At 40.4% G+C, this 18,227-nt stretch overlaps 3 protein-coding genes and 1 long non-coding RNA gene across 10 annotated transcripts; 2 read left to right on the top strand and 2 right to left on the bottom strand.

Moving 5' to 3' along the window:
• Nucleotides 1–100: 100 nt before the first annotated feature.
• On the top strand, nt 101–6,537 carry LOC131325411 (zinc finger CCCH domain-containing protein 65). 7 transcript variants are annotated; one of them, XR_009199696.1, is made up of 9 exons: nt 101–409; nt 1,912–2,990; nt 3,145–3,213; nt 3,406–3,534; nt 3,653–3,703; nt 3,825–3,965; nt 4,067–5,610; nt 5,694–5,770; nt 6,032–6,537. XR_009199696.1 is itself a non-coding variant. In XM_058357665.1 (7 exons), the coding sequence occupies exons 1-7, from the start codon at nt 220–222 to the stop codon at nt 5,354–5,356; spliced, it is 2,949 nt and encodes a 982-aa protein (XP_058213648.1). In that variant the 5' UTR covers nt 101–219; the 3' UTR covers nt 5,357–5,634. The 7 variants fall into 7 exon arrangements, 1 of the variants encoding a protein (XP_058213648.1); XR_009199697.1 differs by having other exon boundaries at nt 5,694–5,829; XR_009199700.1 differs by having other exon boundaries at nt 3,148–3,213; nt 5,694–6,537.
• Nucleotides 6,538–6,652: 115 nt separating this feature from the next.
• LOC131325419 (uncharacterized) lies at nt 6,653–7,048 on the bottom strand. The gene is made up of 2 exons (XR_009199701.1): nt 6,937–7,048; nt 6,653–6,876 (listed from the first exon to the last, which is right to left on the bottom strand). It is a non-coding gene; the product is annotated as an uncharacterized LOC131325419 (long non-coding RNA).
• Nucleotides 7,049–7,050: 2 nt separating this feature from the next.
• Nucleotides 7,051–7,542, bottom strand: LOC131326847 (17.1 kDa class II heat shock protein-like; the record flags this gene model as incomplete). The annotated part of the gene is made up of 1 exon (XM_058359737.1): nt 7,051–7,542. A coding segment is annotated over exon 1 (492 nt), but the record flags the coding sequence as incomplete, so codon positions are not given.
• Nucleotides 7,543–11,920: 4,378 nt separating this feature from the next.
• On the top strand, nt 11,921–14,477 carry LOC131325416 (heat shock factor protein HSF30-like). The gene is made up of 3 exons (XM_058357669.1): nt 11,921–12,492; nt 12,997–13,845; nt 14,121–14,477. Exons 1-2 carry the CDS (start codon nt 12,079–12,081, stop codon nt 13,828–13,830), a joined length of 1,248 nt encoding a protein of 415 aa, XP_058213652.1. The 5' UTR covers nt 11,921–12,078; the 3' UTR covers nt 13,831–13,845; nt 14,121–14,477.
• The last annotated feature ends 3,750 nt before the right edge of the window (nt 14,478–18,227 follow it).

Here is an 18,227-nt window from a genome sequence, read left to right as displayed (position 1 = left end):
CCGCTAGTTTTAAATAAAATAAGGACGCAACTGACAAATTTTTCTCGAATGGGCGGTTAGCAAATACTCCTACTTTAGGTGTCAAGTTGTAATTTACCCCTCATTAATGATCCCTAACCAAACCGCCTCTCTCTCTCTCGCGGCGGCAAACTCCGCCGTCCGCGGCTGATTCCTCCAGTGCTCTAAACTAGTACGAACTCGGGGCGACCTTGCAACCCAATGGCGGAGCAGTCGCGATTCGAAACTCTAAACCCCTCAGATTCTCTCTTCCCTTTCCCTCCGCACAGAAGAAGAACACCAATCAAGAGCGAAACCTTATGCACTCTTGCTCGAATCCTATCTCATTTCAACGGTGGCGATTCTCAGCATTCTCTTTCAGGTGAAGTCGTTTCAGTTCAGTCGAAACCAGGTACTCGTTCGCCTTTGTTATCGTATTCTCTGTTTCTTGCTCAGGAAATTATGAGAAAATTGCAAAAGAAAAACAATGAACCCTACATAGGAGAAAAGAGATTAAACGCTGTAATTGGCATTATTTTCGAACTGGTAAAGGTGAGATGCAAACGAACCGAGCCGAGCTTTGTCTAGTTCGAGTTCTGCTTGTTTACTAAACGAGCCGAAAACTCAAGCTTGAGCCTGGCTAATTTACTTAACGAGCCTCTTTAAACGAGCCGAGCCTATACATGAGACGAACTTTTGCTAGCCGAGCCTGGCTTTTGAGTGTCGAACTCGGCTCGTTTAGTAAACGAGCCTAAAACTCAAGCACGGCTCGTTTACTAAACAAGTCGAGCCAAGCCACGAGATGCTCGCGAGCCGCTTGGTTCGATTGCAGCTCTAAGGTCCTAATTTTGATTCTGCAAAGTATAAATTGATTCTTAGGAAAACAAATGAAGACACAAAGAACTGAGTTTGTGAGTTTTGGTTTGTAGGAAGAAGGTTAAACCCTATGCACTCCATTTTCGAACTGGTGGAGTCATAGTATTTATTCTATCGAAATTTCTATTCATTTTGGGTAAATGTAACGAAGTGAGTATATTAGGGCATCCCTAATGGTTTGTCAAAGCCAAAGTCAGTTTTTTTTTTTTTGCTCCAAGGGTTAAAGAGAGTTTGTGAGATTTTTTTTGCTCCAAGGGTTAAAGAGAGTCTGTGAGAGAAACGTTCGGCTTGAGCGATTCTTGTAGGGTCCATAAGAGAGAGAGAGAGAGAGAGAGAGAGAGAGAGAGAGAGAGAGAGAGAGAGAGAGAGAGAGAGAGAGAGAGAGAGAGAGAGAGAGAGTTTGCGAGTTCTACTTTGTAGTTGACTATTAATCTTTGTTTGCAGAGAAGTGGATTTCAAATGAAGGGATTTGATGTTCAGTTTTATTATTATTATTATTATTATTATTGGCATTTGATGTTCAGTTTTAAGTAGATGAGGTTAAGTCCTAGGCGGTTTGTGAAACTAGTGCGGACAATGGATTAACAGTAGAATTTCTGAACTTATATTGGGCTTATCATGTAAGTGAATTTTTTACATCAAGAATTATAAATCCCTCGTATGATTGACTATCAACTCCATAATTATAGATCTCGGAAACTCAATATTGAACTCCTCCGTAAACTATTACTCCCTCTGCCCCACAATGTTGGTCCCTTTTGGGAATTTCAACGTTTTAAGGAGACAAGCATAAAATGCATGTCTCCTTTCAAAATAAGCATTGAGTTCCACTACTACCCCTTGAATCTACACACTTTTTTAGTTGACTTTTGAAATAGGACTAATATTTTGGGACATCCGAAAATAGAGGACCAACATTATGGAACACAGGGAGTACTAAGTTTGATCTATTCTCCTTGAATTATAATGGCAATGGACCCCTAGTTACATTTTTCAGCTTAAAATGTTTTATTCCTGACTGCATTCGCTAATATGCAGGCATAGGTGAGAATGAATTGGGACAAGGTCTCGAGCCAGAAGTGCATCATGGGACGGTTGGCCCTACCGGTGTGGAGTCTAAAACCTGGTTAACTCAAAGAGAAGCTCAAAGTTTGAAGGAAGTTGTTGTTGATCAAAGTTTTGATGGGGACAGAATGGAAATAGATGAGTTTGCACTTCTAAATGGAGTAAAAGAGAAACACCTGGAAAAGGATAATAAATCTGGGAGCACATTGGAAGACAACAACCCATGTGGGAATTTTGTTTCTTCGATAGGTGACCAGGATGGTGAATGTAATCTCCTAGAAATTTGTATGGAGGAATCCGGGAAGGAGATGCAAGAAGTAGACAAGGAGCACCCTAACTGTGACGTCTTTGAATCTCTTGATCTGTGCTTAGATATAGATATTATTGATGAACTCCGGAAACTTGATGATAATAATGCAGAAGGAAGTTCATATGTGGAGAGGCATGTGTTGGAAGAAGTTGGACATGAAATGCCGCTTGTGGAACTGGAGAAATCGGTTTCTAGTTCTGGTGTGATGAATTCTCCATTTTATTTAGCTGCAGGTGGAGAGATTGAAGAAGGAGAACTTTCAGGTAATGTTGGAATGAACGACCAATCACCTGATTTGTTGGTTGAAGATGCTCTGTCATTGGAAAAAAAGGTTGATGAGGAGTCAACTTTTGAAGCCATTTCTAATGAGGAACAAGTTCTGGCACTGGAAGGAGCAAATCAGGAAGATACCAAGTGTAATAAGAAGTTTGTGGAGCCAATTGTTAATGTGTGTAATGGGGTACAATTGACACTCAAGGATAGTTCCATGTCAGCGATGGCGTGTGATTCTGAGATGGTTGGTGGGAAAATTGGAGATGCAAACATGGCACATGGGTATAACTCCGAGCTAGAATCTAGGAGATACAAGAAGCAAGATATTAGAACCAGTGACAAGTTCCACTGTCCAGCAGTGTCTGGGAATGATGTCTTACTTTGTTACGATGATGTCTATACAGTGGTATCTGGGGAAATCTCAGCAGAAATTGCTACTGAAAATCAAGGCACTTCATCCACTAAAAAGGTATGAATTGATTTGCAGCAAAGCTTGTAGCTGTAAGATGCTCTATGGATTGTTGGAGCATCATGCTACATGTTGCCAGATATACAGTGTACCGTTGCGATGGGTATTTTTGGTTTATACATAATTGATCTGAATAACATTGGTTTTTTGGCAGAAGGATGCTGCCGTTCGTGAAAAGAGAAAGCGGGGTCCTTTGACTGAGGAAAAGAAAGAAAAGAAAAAGGTTCGCATTTGCGTGTTTACCCAGCATCTTTGACTGAATTTTGTATGTTCATTTAGGTTTCTTCTCTACGGTGCAGGGTTTTTTTTTTCTTTATTATGCTTTTAATATTCATCCCGTACATTACATGCCAGTTCTATCGTTTTCACATCCTTTTTGTGATCTTTGTAATTTATCCACATTTTCATTTTGCAGAAGAAGAAAAGAATCAAACGAGCAGAAACAAATAGACGGCTTGGCGTTAAACGGTTGAAAATCCAGCCCATAATGAAACCAAAAACAGTAACCTATTGTCGTCACTTTCTCAAGGGAAGATGTCAGGAGGTAGTAAATAATAATCTATACTATGCCATTTTTATCTGATTTTATAAGGTAATTGCTTAAGTCTCACTTTTATATTTACTGATATGGATGCTTTATCTTCTTTTTATAATTGCTACAGGGTGAAAAATGCAAATTCTCACATGATACAATACCCTTGACAAAATCCATGGTAGGATTGCTTAACTTTCTAATTAAGCTTGTTTGTGATTCATTCATTGCATTTGACTAAATTCTCTCTCTCTCTCTCTCTCTCTCTCTCTCTCTCTCTCTCATGCTTTCTACGGTTGCAGCCTTGTTGTCATTTTGCTCGTCACTCATGCATGAAAGGAGATGATTGTCCATTTGATCATCAACTCTCCAAGTATCCATGCAACAATTTCTCGTCCAAAGGTTATTGCAGCAGGGGCACCGACTGCATGTTTTCACATGAGGTACTTTCCTGTTTTAACTTGTGTTTGGCTACTGCTTTACTTTTTGCCTTTGTCCGTACTTTTGCTGCATATGGATTACTTACCAGCTATTTTTCTCTTAGGTTCAACCCGTGGAAGGATCCACAAACACTATAACTCAGTTGAAGTCTCCAACCCTCCTAAGGTCCACGAATCCTGAGAAGCAATCAGACACACATGCTTCCTCTACAAATCCAGAGAATCAATCAAACACTGAGTTGAAGTCTCCAACCCTCCTAAGGTCTACGAATCCCGACAAGCAATCAAACACACATGCTTCTTCTAATCAGAAGTTTGATTATAAATCCACCTCCATGTTGAAAAGACCCCCTCCTCGTAGGAGAACAGAACAAAATGTGGCGGAAAGCGTTGTGAAGCCTGCTGTACAGACACCCAAGGGAATAAGCAATCTTATGTTTGGGGTATCAAATCAAGCTGGCTCTTTTCCAAAGGCAGATGCTGGTGCCAAATTGGGTCTCCCTCTCAAAACTAATACACCGGATATCGCTCAAAACTCAAATGAGAATAGAAGGACGACAGTAATTCCAGAACCAAAAGGAATAAACTTCCTATGTTTTGGGAAAGCTCCTTTACATGATTCTAGTAGCAACAAACCATCTGGTGTTCAAAAATCAACCGTCGGTGATTCTAGCACGGAGAAGCAGTCTGTCTTATATTCACAGAATGATGATGGTCTCAAAGTAGGAAATCAGAGCCAAGGCACGAGAACACCGACAGTTGGACCCCGGGGAATAAACTTTCTTTCATTTGGCAAAGCTCCATTAGATTATTCTTGTAATACAAAGCTAGCAAGTGTGCCTTCTATTGGGAATAACAGTGGTGTTCTGTCATCTGTTCAAGAGAGTGGAAGTGCTTCTAATGGGAGAAACAATGTTGTACTGTCATCTGTTCAAGAAAGGGAAAGTGCTTCGAAACTTCAGATCCCCGGTGCAGAACCATGGAGAGTACTATCTTCTCCTTCACCCGTTCAAGAGCGAGAAAATGGTTCTAAACTTAAGATCGCTGGAGCAAAACCATGGAAAATGTTATCTTCTTCGCTTCATTCAGCTATCTCTATGGGTCAGACGGCAGATGAGCATGGTAAAGATACACCGAATTCATCTCTGAAGGCACTCTTTTCAAACACTCCAAACTCTGCTCAGAAGGGTAATGTTTCGAACATGCCGAACTCCGCTCAGAAATCACTCCAGTCAATGCTAGCTTTTGCAGCTAAGTACGAGTCTGGAATTAAGATGGACACTCCTACTGTAAGTGCAGACTCCGGTATGGCAAGCAGCAGTTCACAGAGTACATCAAGGGGGTCAACAATTTTGGATTTCTTGAACGGTGGTGGTAGTAAAACCAAGCAATAAAAGAGAGGATATCGTATGATTCCGCTCCCCAATGGTAGATACATGTGGTCATTCTTTTCACATTTTTTGCTAGCAGCTACCAGGCAAGTGTTTGTTTTCATGTGTTCGAGATGGGAACTGTGGTGTTCTTCCATCAAGTTTACTAACATTTTCACTACTTTTCATACTTAGCAGCTGTTCTACATCTTGCCAAAGAATTCCTCCTGTAATTGTTTCGGGATGTGAGTGTGGATTACAAAGGTGCATTTTTCAAAGTAAGGGTAAAATCTTTATGTCCTCGCTCTCTCTAAATTTTGTTGTCTTTCTTCTAATCACGCGTCCTCTCATCCGACTCTAGGCGGGCAGCACTTTCACATTTGGGTTGCCCACTTGATATGGCCCAGCTTTTGATACACGAGTTCGGTCATCTGTCAGGTGAGAATATTCACATCTTTCTACATTCTCACTTGGCCGAAAATGAACTCATCTGTCAGGTGAGAATATTCACATGTCTCTACATTCTCACTTGGCCGAAAATGCACTGGAACAAGCATTTTTTTGGGACGAAGGATATGAGGGAAAATTCGGGTTTGATTATGGGGTCTAGACATGTGCGACTGGAGTTTTGAGTGCATAAAATCAACTGTGTTCGGTTACTATTTTTTTCCCATTGGTAAAAGCCAATTTTGTTCCCAGGTAAAAGCCATGCTAAGATGTCAACATGCTGGGCTATTTTGGCAAACCCAGGACTGGCTACTTGTCACTGGGCAGGGCACGACTCAATCAAGCAAAAACTAAATTTCCTTGGCTGTTTTTCTTCAATTGCTCGTGCTTTCAAGTCCTGTGGATAATGCCCAAAAAGAAGACCGAAAACAACATCCAGCCTAGCCAAGGCTTGCCCCCGTGGGTAATGCTCGAAAAGAAGACTGAAAACATCATCCAGTCTAGGCCAAGGCATGGCAAGCCGATGGTAAAACCCATGCTAAGATGTCCACGTGCTGGGCTATTTTGGCAAACCCAGGACTGGCTGAAACTGTATATTCAGACAATTGTAGATTAGTTGTCTTTCAACATTTGTGTTTTCGTTTTCGTTTTCTTCTTGCTTTTTGTGTTTTCGTTTTTTGTTTTTCATTTAGGTTCGAATCTCATCCCCCCTCCCCCCTCGCAAACTGTTGAAATATATGATTGTTTTCCTTTTGTACACGCACACAGTCCACAAAAGCAAAGCCACCCAAAAACTGCCTCCCGTCGGTGTCGGGACCGTGACCGTGTCTCGGGCCCAGTGTGACTGATTATTCTCTCGGACCGGCTAACCAGTGAATTACACGTTGTCTACTTTATTTATACACATCAAGATACCACAAACACGAACACAAAGACAAAGCCACCAGAAAAGAACAAAGCAAAAGAAAATTGATTACATATTGTAAGGAACATTTCCCAGGCCCTCCCAAAGCAAACAGGACCCAAACCAACCGCCTCTAACGGCTTCAGATTTCACCAGTTCCACCCCCCTGAGCTCCCGACGACTGATCAACCCCCTGCTGCTGCTCTTTCACTTCACCAGATCCACCCCCCTGAGCTCCCGACGACTGATCAACCCCCTGCTGCTGCTGCTGCTGCTCTTTCACTTCACCGAAGGCGCGGTCTTCGGCATCACCAAAGGCTGCGTCCTGACCACCACCGCCTCCACCAACCTGAGCTTGTCCTGACCCACCAACCTTGACCTCAATCGTCCTCGGCCTCTTCTGCTCCGGTTTCTGCTTCTTCTCCACAGTTATCGTAAGCACCCCGTCCTGATAATTCGCCTGTATCGACTCCAGGTCCGCGTCCTCAGGCAACTCGAACTTCTTCAAAAACTTCCCCTGCCTCCTCTCCATCCTCACGTACTTGACCCCTTCCTTTTGCTCCCGCTCTTTCTCCCTCCTCCGCTCCCCGCTCACGACCAGCACGTTCTCGTCCTCCACCTGGACCTTGATCTGGTCCGGCCCCACCCCCGGCATGTCCACGATGAAAACGTACGAGTTGGGGTACTCCAAGATGTCGGCCGCCGTGTTCTTTATCGCCTTGTTGTCGCGAACAAAGGCTCGCGACGGCCCATGGCGGGACCTCTCGGAGGTGGGTGTGTCGTCGGAGAAGTCTAACATGTCGTGGATTGCCGCCATCACTGATGCGTCCAGTCCCATGTCCCTCAATGCCAGTTCCATTTTCAGTACTGTTTTAGTGCAAGATGGTTTGAAAAGAAAAGAAAAGCTACTGTAAGAACTAGTTTTGGTTCTTGAGAGCCCAGTGAGAGACAGGACAATTTGGCTCTCTTTTAAGTAAAGCTCGAAGAAGGAAAAATCCAAATGGACATGTTCATAGAGAAGGAGACGCGTTCGTAGGCCAGAGAGCCACGGTGGTGTAATGTGGTAATGGATATTGATCCCCTTCATAGTTCATGGTCAAGGAGCCACGTACGTGGTGATTGTGATTAAGCGGTGCAATTTTTTTGAATGCGTAAGGACGTGAACTGTTCGATACTCGACTGGATAAATGCTTGTTTTGGTTCGATTCGTTCGACCGAACCTGAGCCTCAAATTTGGACTCGTTTAACGAATAAGCCGAGCTCGAACCTGATAGTATTCGGCTCGATTAGGCTCGTGAATCTTGAATATATGTAGGTAATAAGGATTATATATAACTTGTGTATGTATAAGCTTGTATACTCCCTATAAACTCATCTATGTGCATAGTGTATAGTATTTCATAACTTTTGTATATGCAAATGTGATTTACGTACTAGGAAATTGTACATGTATACATGAACTTTTTAATGTAGGAGTATGTATTTTTTGCACTCGTAGATCCATAGACGAGATAAACATATGATATTTCCGGCTTGTTAAGGCTTGTCAACAAGTTTGAATTTGACTCAAGCCTAAATCGGCTTGGCAGATTTTTATTAGGCTCGACCTTGAGTTCGCTAAAAATTTAATAAACAAACATGAACATTCTAAACTTCGAATCGGCTCGGCTCGTTTGCACTCAACATTTTCTTCCCCTTGGGAGTGTTTGGGGATGCCAACTGGAATAGGGCTGAGGTGATTTGGCATCACCCATAACCCAAACTGGCGAAAAACATATGTTATTAGTAATATATAGGACACATTGCCCCCCTTTCTAAAGATAATTCAAATTGTTCGGATTAATTTATGAGCGCCTCAACTAATTTCTTGGAGTCGGATTAAATTCGGGTGGAAAATTTCCTAGGACCGGAGTTAAGGACGCTTTGGAATGGATATTGATCCCTTTATAGTTCAAAGTCAAGGAGCCACGTTGGTGACTGCCGTTAAGCGATGCAGGAGTAGCCAATCCCGATTTTTAAAAAAAGCACTAAAATTTTATAATTTTACTTATAATTTGACTTCTTCTATTTTAATTGTCTAGGCTATATCAATCGGTCATACAAAGCTAGACTAAATGAACATTCACTCAAATTTATAAATGATTGGATTACGTAGCTGAACAATGCAGTAGAGTAAAATAAGCCCGATAAATTTTTCAATCAAAATAAAAATATACATTTTTTTAAAACCAAAAACAACTGATATATTAAGTCAAAAGGAGTACAAGAGTGGTGGTTTTTTACAAAACAAGGAACTATAGTTCCTCCCTGATTTTTATATAAAGCTTCTAACAAAAATTCGGGTGTAGCGCTATGTACGTAAACAGAAAAAAAAATCTTGAGTTGTTGCTACATTCTTTGCTAACAAGTTAGCTACCCCATTAGCTTCGTGATAACAAAAAGTGACCTACAAGGAAGAGAACTCAGAAACCAGAGTCTGAGCCTCCTAGAGCATCCTGTTGTGCAAAATATAAATCTTCATTTTTATATAGTGTGTTGTTAATCTATGGTTGTTAATGGAATTGTGGCACAGTAATACACTCTCGAGGCCATTGAAATCACCCCTCACCCAAACTGGTGACAGAACAATTTCTCTCTTGAAAATAACTGGACAAGTCGTCTTCTTTATTAGGATGTTCGATTGTTTAATTAGTCTTTTTTATATATTTTTTGAAATGCAAGGTGTTCCGGGCCAGATTGCATGTACCAAAAATTATTTCTTACCGTCTCTCTCACGTAGTCGTTTTACACGCTTAGTCGTCGCTCGGTGGTCCGACTAAAATCATGATGGTGTGAAGGAAAATGCCAAACGGACCGGAGAGCCACGGAAAATGCCAAACGGAATGGATATTGATCCCTCCTGTTCATAGTCAAAGGAGAGCCACGTTGGTGACTGTCATTAAGCGGTGTGCCTTCATGCTCACTTAATAACAATCCCAGAGAAAGTACAACCCACCGTTCTATTTCACCGCTCTCTACACAGTTTTTAATCTCACCATATAAAAGTATTTTGGACGGTTTAGATTTTAAAAGACTATTCCAGAGGAAGAGTCATGAAGGGTTTAATTTTTCCTTAGAAGAATTCTTTTAAAATCCGGACCATTAATTGTCGAGACGGACGGTAAAATTGAATGCTATAGTTGGAAGAGTACTGAAACAGAGCGGTTGGGATAGCACCGCTGAATCAAATCACCCTTAAGCGGCGTGCTTGTTCTCTTCTTCAATTAGTTTTTTCTTGGGGTTTATTTATTTATTTATTTATTTGGGTTGTTTCTTCTTCTTCTTTTTTTGTCTCTTCTTCTTCTTCCATTTTTTTTTTTTGGTTTTTTTTTAAAAGGGTTTTGGTCTCTTCTTTAGTTTCTCAAGTTCAGAAAACGACACAGTAGAAGATTCACTTATAATTTGTCTCGATCTCAACTTCGATGCCACTAGCTCTTCCTAGCACACACAACAAATTAAGTTATGGATTGCTCTTTCACTGTTATGTTACAAGAGAAGAAGCCTCACACCTAGCCGGCTTTAGCCTAACGACATTAAGAGTACACTTAGCCTAACGACGTCAAGAGAAAAGTAGTCAGGAGTTTAAGGCCCCGTTCTCTTGAACTTAACTTAAATCTGAAGTTTTGTCCTTATTTGAATTTTTTGTTCAAAAGTGGTTATTTCTCAAAATACTTAGATAAAAGTAAAAGAAATTTACTTTTTCGATTTCTCTCTTCAAAACGAATCAATAACCCACAAAAATTTAATGCAAAACTAACAAATGTGAAAAAAAATTTAAATAAGGACAAAACTCTCAAATTTAAGTTAAGTTCAAGAGAACGGAGCCTAACTCATCTATCAATATGCTAATCTAATTATTTTGATTAAAATTGACTTTCACCGATCAAATTAACAAAAAATATTAAGAAGTCTTCAAGAGAAAAAATACTAATTGAGGGGTCTCCTTGTACCTTGGGGAAAAAACACCATAAAAGCATGCCAAAATTGCTAGTAATCTCATATGCGGTTGACCAACTCGGCATGATGGAGTAAAAGATTGTTTGTCCTCCCACGAGGTTGATCGCATTTTCAAATTTCACAATGATTAAATATTTTAAATTTTGGGGTCATTGAAAGGTTGTCTTGTCGTTAATTTCTTAATTTCAAAATTAATCGAGTTGCATGCATGACTGCAAGCGGACCCGAACATCCATTTATGAAAATAAAAAGAGGCAAACATACGTTCATAATAACCACACCGAAGTCCATCAAACTCTTTGCTCTACAAAAGAACAACACATGGCACTCATGCAAATTGCTAACCGCCAGGCCCTTTGCTCATACTCAAACCACCTCAACCGTACGATATTCCATTGTCCATTTGCCATCAAACGGTTTAGAAGGGAAAAAAAAGGACCACCAAAGGAAGAATTGCAGTGAGTACACCCATTGGAAAATGATTGACAAAGGACGATTATAATCTGCACGAATTCCACCAAGTGAGGAATTCTGTACCTGAAAATTTATCCAGTGCCCTTGGAGTAATGCTATGCGGTGTCTCGGGTCACTTTACCATCACAGGTTGTGGTGGAGTTCGAAACAAAACGTATCAATTCTATTGCAATATGTGGTGATAAAAGGGTCTGCGACATCACTTAGCGGTGCCTATAGGGCGCTGAATAATCTCTCTGAGTGGAGTCATGACAAAAAGGGGTGGGGGGTTGAAGAGAAGTTTCCAGAAAGTTGAGGGGCATGGATTTGGTGGGGACAGGAGATTTTCTGAAAGAAAGAGCTCCAAGTGGCATGACAATTATCAACGAGATTTGGCAAAAACAATGCCAGTTTTGGCCGAAAAATTATTTCGTGGTCTCGGGCACCGCCACCGTAATGTCTCTTCATTTTTATCTATCACACATTTTTATGGAGTTCTGTATCAATGTACGGTTTCTATGAAAAATGTGTGATAAAGAAGGATGTTAAGGTATTCGGAAATGCTGGGGACACACATCTCTTGGCCACTCTCCAAACACTCCTCTCTTAAAAGCAGTGGTCTTCACACATCTATGGACTCCACAGCTTGTGAGAGAGGAGCGTTTGAAAAATGATCGAGAAACATGTCTATAACATGATTGTAAGGTATCACATGACGGTGCTCCAACACCACTTAATAATTACTCAATTTTGGTCACGCCTGAAACAACGTACAAAACTCCCCCACCTCCCCCACCTCCTCCCTATTTCTCTATGTATAAGACCTCGAGACACTTTGGAGTACACATTCATGGACAAAGTCCCATTGTAGTGGAAACAGATATAAAACCCATTTGGAAACTAATCCCAATCCCTCCCTCTCTTTGCAAATATCCAAACTCTAACTATGGAGGAGCAGAATATCAATATGGCTGATGAAGAAGGCCGTGGGATCGGCGGCGGAGGGGATTTTTTGTACGGGGAAAATGGAGTGAAAATCGCCATGGTTAAAGAAGAGCCAGAGATTCTGCTAGACGGTGAAACTGATCATATGGGAGGTGAAACTGCCGGTGGGTGTTTTCCTGCTTCGCCGGTGTCGGTCCCGGCGCCCATGGAGGGGCTCCATGAAGTAGGACCTCCACCGTTTCTGAAGAAGACGTACCAGATGGTTGAAGACCCAGAAACTGATGGGATCATTTCGTGGGGCTTCGCCAAGAAAAGCTTCGTAGTTTGGGATCAGCACGAGTTCTCCAGCACTCTTCTGCAAAAGTACTTCAAGCACAATAACTTCTCCAGCTTCATTCGCCAGCTCAACACTTATGTGAGTACTGAAATGCTTCATTCTTGTATCGTAATCGTAGAATTGAGGTTTATAGCATATGGGTTTTGCTTGTTTTGCATTGGTAGGATTTTATTGTGTATACAAACATATGAATTACTCCAATCGATCCGTTGGTCAGTTTTGTTGAAGCTTTGTGGTTTTTGTTGGGTTCTGTATCAAATAATAGATTGCTAGATTTCTAGGTTCCAACCTAAAACCAATCGAGAATAGATGAGTAATCTCTAGAATATGGTAACAAAGTTTGGGTGGTTTAGACGAGTGACGTGGAATAGAGTCTAATCGTAGAGGATGAGTTTTTTTGTTTGGATAAAAAAACCCTATCAATTTCAGATTTATGCTTTGTGGGTTTTGTTTGGGTTCTGTTTGGTTTAGTGTCTAAAAGAACTATTTGAACATTTTCTTGAATTTTCGGATAGTGGTATGTGATGGTGGTACTAATTAACTTGCTCTGTATTTCTTGTTTCTGGGATATAATTTTCAAAGGGTTTCAAGAAGATCGATTCGGACAGATGGGAATTCGCAAACCAAGGGTTTCAAGGAGGGAAGAAGCATTTGCTGAAGCACATTAAGAGGAGGAAGCAAAACCTTCAAAATTCGCATCAACAAGGACCAATGAGACCTTTGTCTGACGGTCCACTGTTCTGCATGGAGACCGAGCTTGAAAAGCTTAGGGACGATCGAAACAAAATGGAAACAGAAATTGTCGAGCTGAAACAACAGCAAGAGAGTGCAGATAGTTGCTTGGCTGGTATCAAGCAGAGAATCGAAAACACCGAGTGTAAGCAACAGCAGATATTTGTGTTTTTGGCCAAAGCATTCGCGAACCCAGTGTTTCTTAACCAATTTGTCCAGCTTCTGAGGCATAAAAGAAATCTCCCTGATGGCCAAGTCGCGAAGAAAAGGAGATTAGTTGCCCCGGGAAGCAATGAGAACGCGGTGGAAGCCATGGATGCTACTGGCAATGGGGAAAAAGCAAATGGGAAGGGGCAAAATCAGGAGGAACTGGCAACAGTACAATCAGAAGTGAGCGCACCGTTTTCTGGTTCATTGGATGATTATGGGAGTCCTAATGAAGAACAAAAGGCCAATGTCAAAACTGATCCTGGATTTCATAGGTCCGATTCGGGGCCCGAGAACTTTATCTTGTGGGAGAAGCTGCTTCAGGATGAAATGATTTGTGAGAGTGACGAGCAAGTGGAAGCTGAGCTTGCACATCATCAGTCCAAAATGGTGCTTGAGTTGGAGAATTTGCTTGCTAAGTCGCCGGAGTGGATCGGCTATGGGAGGGATTTGGAGGAGCAAGTGGGGTGTGTTTAAACAAAGCTGTCAAGTGTACGATCCTCTTGTTCCTTCTTCCCTTTCATCAATCATAGAGTTTTGTTGTTAATCAACTATACATATGTAGACATTCATATATGTATTCATATCGAAATACGCATGTGTGTTTGGATCCTCTTGTTCATTCTTCCATTTCATGTATCATTGAGATTTTGCTGTTAAGTATATACAAATCTGTGGATATAGAAGTGACTGCAGGTAAATCAACATACCCATTTGTGTCTGATATTTACTGAGCTACAGTTACATGGTTTCTTTTGCTACAACAGGAACATGAGAGTAGAAGGTGTAGATGGATCAACTAAGATAGGCCTTTCGTTTACTTTGCGAAGGAGTAGTTCAACCGAGGTGCCGGCAACAACTTGTGCAACCGGTTTCGGAGGAGATGTTTAGAATCGTGTTTCATCGGCATCGTTAATTCTTGCCATGTTTTCTTATTTTCTTTCACTTCTGTCAATTATTTTAGGGATTTGCTCTCTGGCTTTGTATATAGCAGTGTTGCCATACAAGCTATGGCATAGTCTATCTTAACTTGGTAGTTTCCATCAACATATCTAGTTGAACGCAGGGGGTCTTTGAAGTTGCTACTTGTTAAAAAATGCATGGTTGCTATTTGGTTGGATAAATGGTGTTTGAGTTGCTCTTCGGTTGGATGTGTGCTGTTTGAATTTTCTATTTGGTTGAATGTTTAGAAATGCAAGTTCTTTGAGTTGCCTGTTATTTCAATATCAGAGGTCACTTTTTTTTCTATCTTCCATCGGTGAAAGTCAATATTGGTAGAATAGCTAGATTAGTATCTCGAAAGTGGAGTTGGACTCTTGACCTCATTTCTTCTAGCACCTAAGTGCAATCCCTAATGCCGTGCTGTCGGGCAAAAGGTCTCATGGCCATTTTAGTGGTCACTTTGAAATTTGCAATGACCAGTAGCAGATTATTAACTTGCCACAATGCCAACAATACTCTTTCATAGAGCCTTGTACCAAGAGGAGTTAGGGCTGCAGTTTGCTTGGAATTATGAAAGGTTTTCATTTTTTGGTCTAAAATAAATTATGAATGCCTACTTTGTTTGAAACCATAACCTCCTATCTGATTCCATCATGCCCGTGCCAAAAGGTGCGACTTTAAGAAATACCCTGAAAATGTGCATGCCCGTTGTCGGATCAAGTTCTATCTTCTTTCCTATACGTCATTTGATTTTATTAAGGGCTTTACTTAAAGTCCTTTACGACATTGGACATTACATCTATAGTCTTTTGTAGTATTCGACATTACATTCGTAGGTTTCTTTTTAGAGTGGTCACAAAAAGCGACATTATGTTCTCAATACTCAAAATACGATGAACAGTGGAAGTGAGAAAAGGTAGGAGAGTTCCTCTGTTCCCTAATAGGGAGTATTTGACAAAGTGGCAGCAATTTGCTTGGATTATAAGAAGCCTCTTTCTTTTCTTTTTTTTTATGGTCCATACGAAATTATGAATGGTGACTTTTACTGCTGCTTTTTTCTAATAAAAAATGGTGACTTTGCTAGAGATATGGGTTGATTGTCGTTTGAGAGAAGTCAAAACACGCTACTGATATCAAAAGATTCTTTTTTCTCTCCGCATTTTTCTAATTTTTTCACTAAAGAGTGTGTACCTTACTTTGGGCTAATGTATTAAAGTGTCCAATTGTGAATTATCTGGATTGGTGGTTATTCATAATAAAGGACTAAGTATTCAAACAAAACATGAAATAAAATTACTACATGTGCTATAAAAATAAAAATAAAAGGTCTCTTCAAAGACTTCAATTAAACACCTAACCTAAGTTGTGGAGCCGCCTAGGGGGCTTCACTTACGTCCTTTATAACATTCGACTATACATCCGTTGTTCTTTGTTTGTGGTGGTAGCAAAAAGCAACGTTGTGTTCTCGAACACTCGTCACATAATGAAGAGAGGGAAATGAAAAGAGGTAGAAAATTCTCTATGTACCCTAATATTTGACAAAGTGGGTAATCTTTTATCTGTCACTTTCCATTGGTAATTTATACATGTTTTATGAAGCTAAAAACGTTGCTTTCCCATAAAGTTCAAACAAATCCCATCAGTGTTCAAACTTCACACCATCACCATGTGTCCCCAAGACTACGGTCCCTTGCTACTTTGGTACAAATTGTGGGCCTCGAAGATGTGACTAAAGGAGGCCTCAGAATGGATTTTGAGATTTTCTTTCCAAAAGAAGCAAGGGACAAGCAGCAAATTGATTAGCAATTGACTTCATTAATAATTAAGGACACATCTAGAGCTTGTCAGCGATTTCTACCAAATATGTCTTAATCTAAAGCAGCTTTTAGTGGTCTTGACCTGTTGTTGGCTGTTGTGGAATACCCACCACCACAAAATGAATGTTTGGGGAAAACAAATGCACTTTTGAGCTGCAGGAGAACTGACTCGAATATATGAGTTATCAAACAACATATGCTCCTTTCGACTGTTAGAAATTTTTGAAAAGTTTCTTTACTTATTGAGAGAGGTTTTTTCTTTTCTGTTTTAGCGGTTGCAACACCTTTCTATATTGGTTGTGACTTTACGAGATGTGAATTGTTACAACACGTATTAAATTGGGATGTGTTTATTCGGAAGTGATACAGGTGAAATGAGAGTGCCTACAAGGAACAGAATTGTCTGTCGATCAAAAAAATAAAAGGGACGTGGAGAAATTTTTTAGTGCCAGGTGGGCACGGGCCACGTGGTGCCAAGCACGCATTTTGGCCATTCAAACATGTTTTGGATGGCCTGAATCTGTTTGGGCTTGAGGGGGTGTTTTGATAATTTTACACTAAAAAATTATCCAAATAAATCTGAGCCGTCCAAAATACGTTTGGATGGCCGAGATGATGATCGACACCACGTGGCCCGTGCCCACCCAGAACTGAAAAACTTCTCAGGAACGTGATTGTCCACATGACTGTCTACAAGCGGATCAAAAAAAAAAAAAAAAAGACTGTCTACAAGATACATTATTCTAGGTAACGAGTGTACAAGTGACAGATGCAAAGACATTCAAGATGAAAAACTCCATATTGGATTGGTCTCTCTTTACACACGCGCTCTCCTCCAAGTATTTTAGGCTCATTGATATTTTGTTATTCTGCAGAAATATAATATTATTTTTTATGCAGGTATTTTGTTTGTTATATCTTGAAGGCAGAACTTTTTTTGTAATCATACATCATCTCGTGGGGGCAAATACTATTTTTAGAAAAGTAATCAGTAACGTGTAAGTGGTTTTGTGTTCTATATTTTTTAAAAGAGATGCCGTCAAATTCTAATGATAGACGGTCCATTATTTTATGTTAAAAAATATTATCCTCATTGAAATCCACAATATGAGAGAAAGGGAAGGGAAAATAATTAAGAAAGAAATGTGAGAAAAATTTACCGAGTTTAAGAAGGGAAGATTTTTTTTAAAAAAAAACATTTCCTTCCTTTCTCTTTTTTCCTCATGTTCCAAACAAAGCATAACATAGCCGGAAAGAAAAGAAGAATCAGTTTAATTGTATTTTTCCATTTTACTGATGACTTGCTTCTTTTTGGCAAAGCCACAAGAGAGAATTGCAATTTATGTTTGTAACTCTTGTTCCATGTCAGGGCAAAAAGATCTCAAAAGTTTTCTTTTGACACTGTTAGAGAAGAATTGGTTTTTCAAATCCCTCAAAGGACAACCTTGGCATGTATTTGGGCTGCCCTATTCTTCATTCTAGACCCAACAAAGTACACTATCGTCCACCAAGGAGGGTTGGTTTAGTCATTGGAAACTTGAATGGACAAGCCCAGCCTCAAATGCATATATGCCTTCATTTGAGGCTAAACATACACTTAACACTACCCACACCACATGATGAAACCTTAACTTCGGTCCCGATATACGTGTGGTGGGGGTCCCTACAAATAGTGGCGGCTCCATAAATTTCTGAGAAGTGTGTTCAAAAGTCTCTAATGCTTGTAGAAACCACAACTATGTATACACAAAAAAAATTCTATTACTTGGGGTTGTATACATTGAATTGATTTGTGGGCTTATTTTTGGGGTTGGGTGCTCAAATATTTTGGATAGGGTGTTCAAGAAGGGTTAAACTAAAATAAACCTAAAAAAAAGTAACATGTATTCTAAAAAAAAAATTAAGTAACCACCCGTGACAAAGGTGGAGCCTCCATTGCCTACAAATAGTGGTGTGGTGTGACGGAACAATGCTCCCTGACGGTGGTAACGGAGACCATACGTGCACTTCCATTTCGGATTATAGTTTTGGGCCCGAGATGTGATTCATGTGAACAAAAATTGAGAGTATTGAGGGATATGGAGAGATGGGGTAATGTTTAATTGTGAGGCCTTG

Source organism: Rhododendron vialii, chromosome 5a, assembly GCF_030253575.1.
Source record: "Rhododendron vialii isolate Sample 1 chromosome 5a, ASM3025357v1".
Classification (NCBI taxonomy): Eukaryota; Viridiplantae; Streptophyta; class Magnoliopsida; order Ericales; family Ericaceae; genus Rhododendron; species Rhododendron vialii.
The sequence above is the reverse complement of the archived record's forward strand: the minus strand, read 5'-3'. Positions and strand labels throughout refer to the sequence as shown.

Coding starts and splice junctions, on each gene's coding strand:
- LOC131325411 (XM_058357665.1), top strand. CDS start 220: ATGGCGGAGCAGTCGCGATTCGAAACTCTAAACCCCTCAGATTCTCTC. Junction 410..1,911: donor TTCAGTTCAGTCGAAACCAG/GTACTCGTTCGC, acceptor GCTAATATGCAG/GCATAGGTGAGAATGAATTG. Junction 3,704..3,824: donor TACCCTTGACAAAATCCATG/GTAGGATTGCTT, acceptor CTACGGTTGCAG/CCTTGTTGTCATTTTGCTCG.
- LOC131325416 (XM_058357669.1), top strand. CDS start 12,079: ATGGAGGAGCAGAATATCAATATGGCTGATGAAGAAGGCCGTGGGATC. Junction 12,493..12,996: donor TTCGCCAGCTCAACACTTAT/GTGAGTACTGAA, acceptor TAATTTTCAAAG/GGTTTCAAGAAGATCGATTC.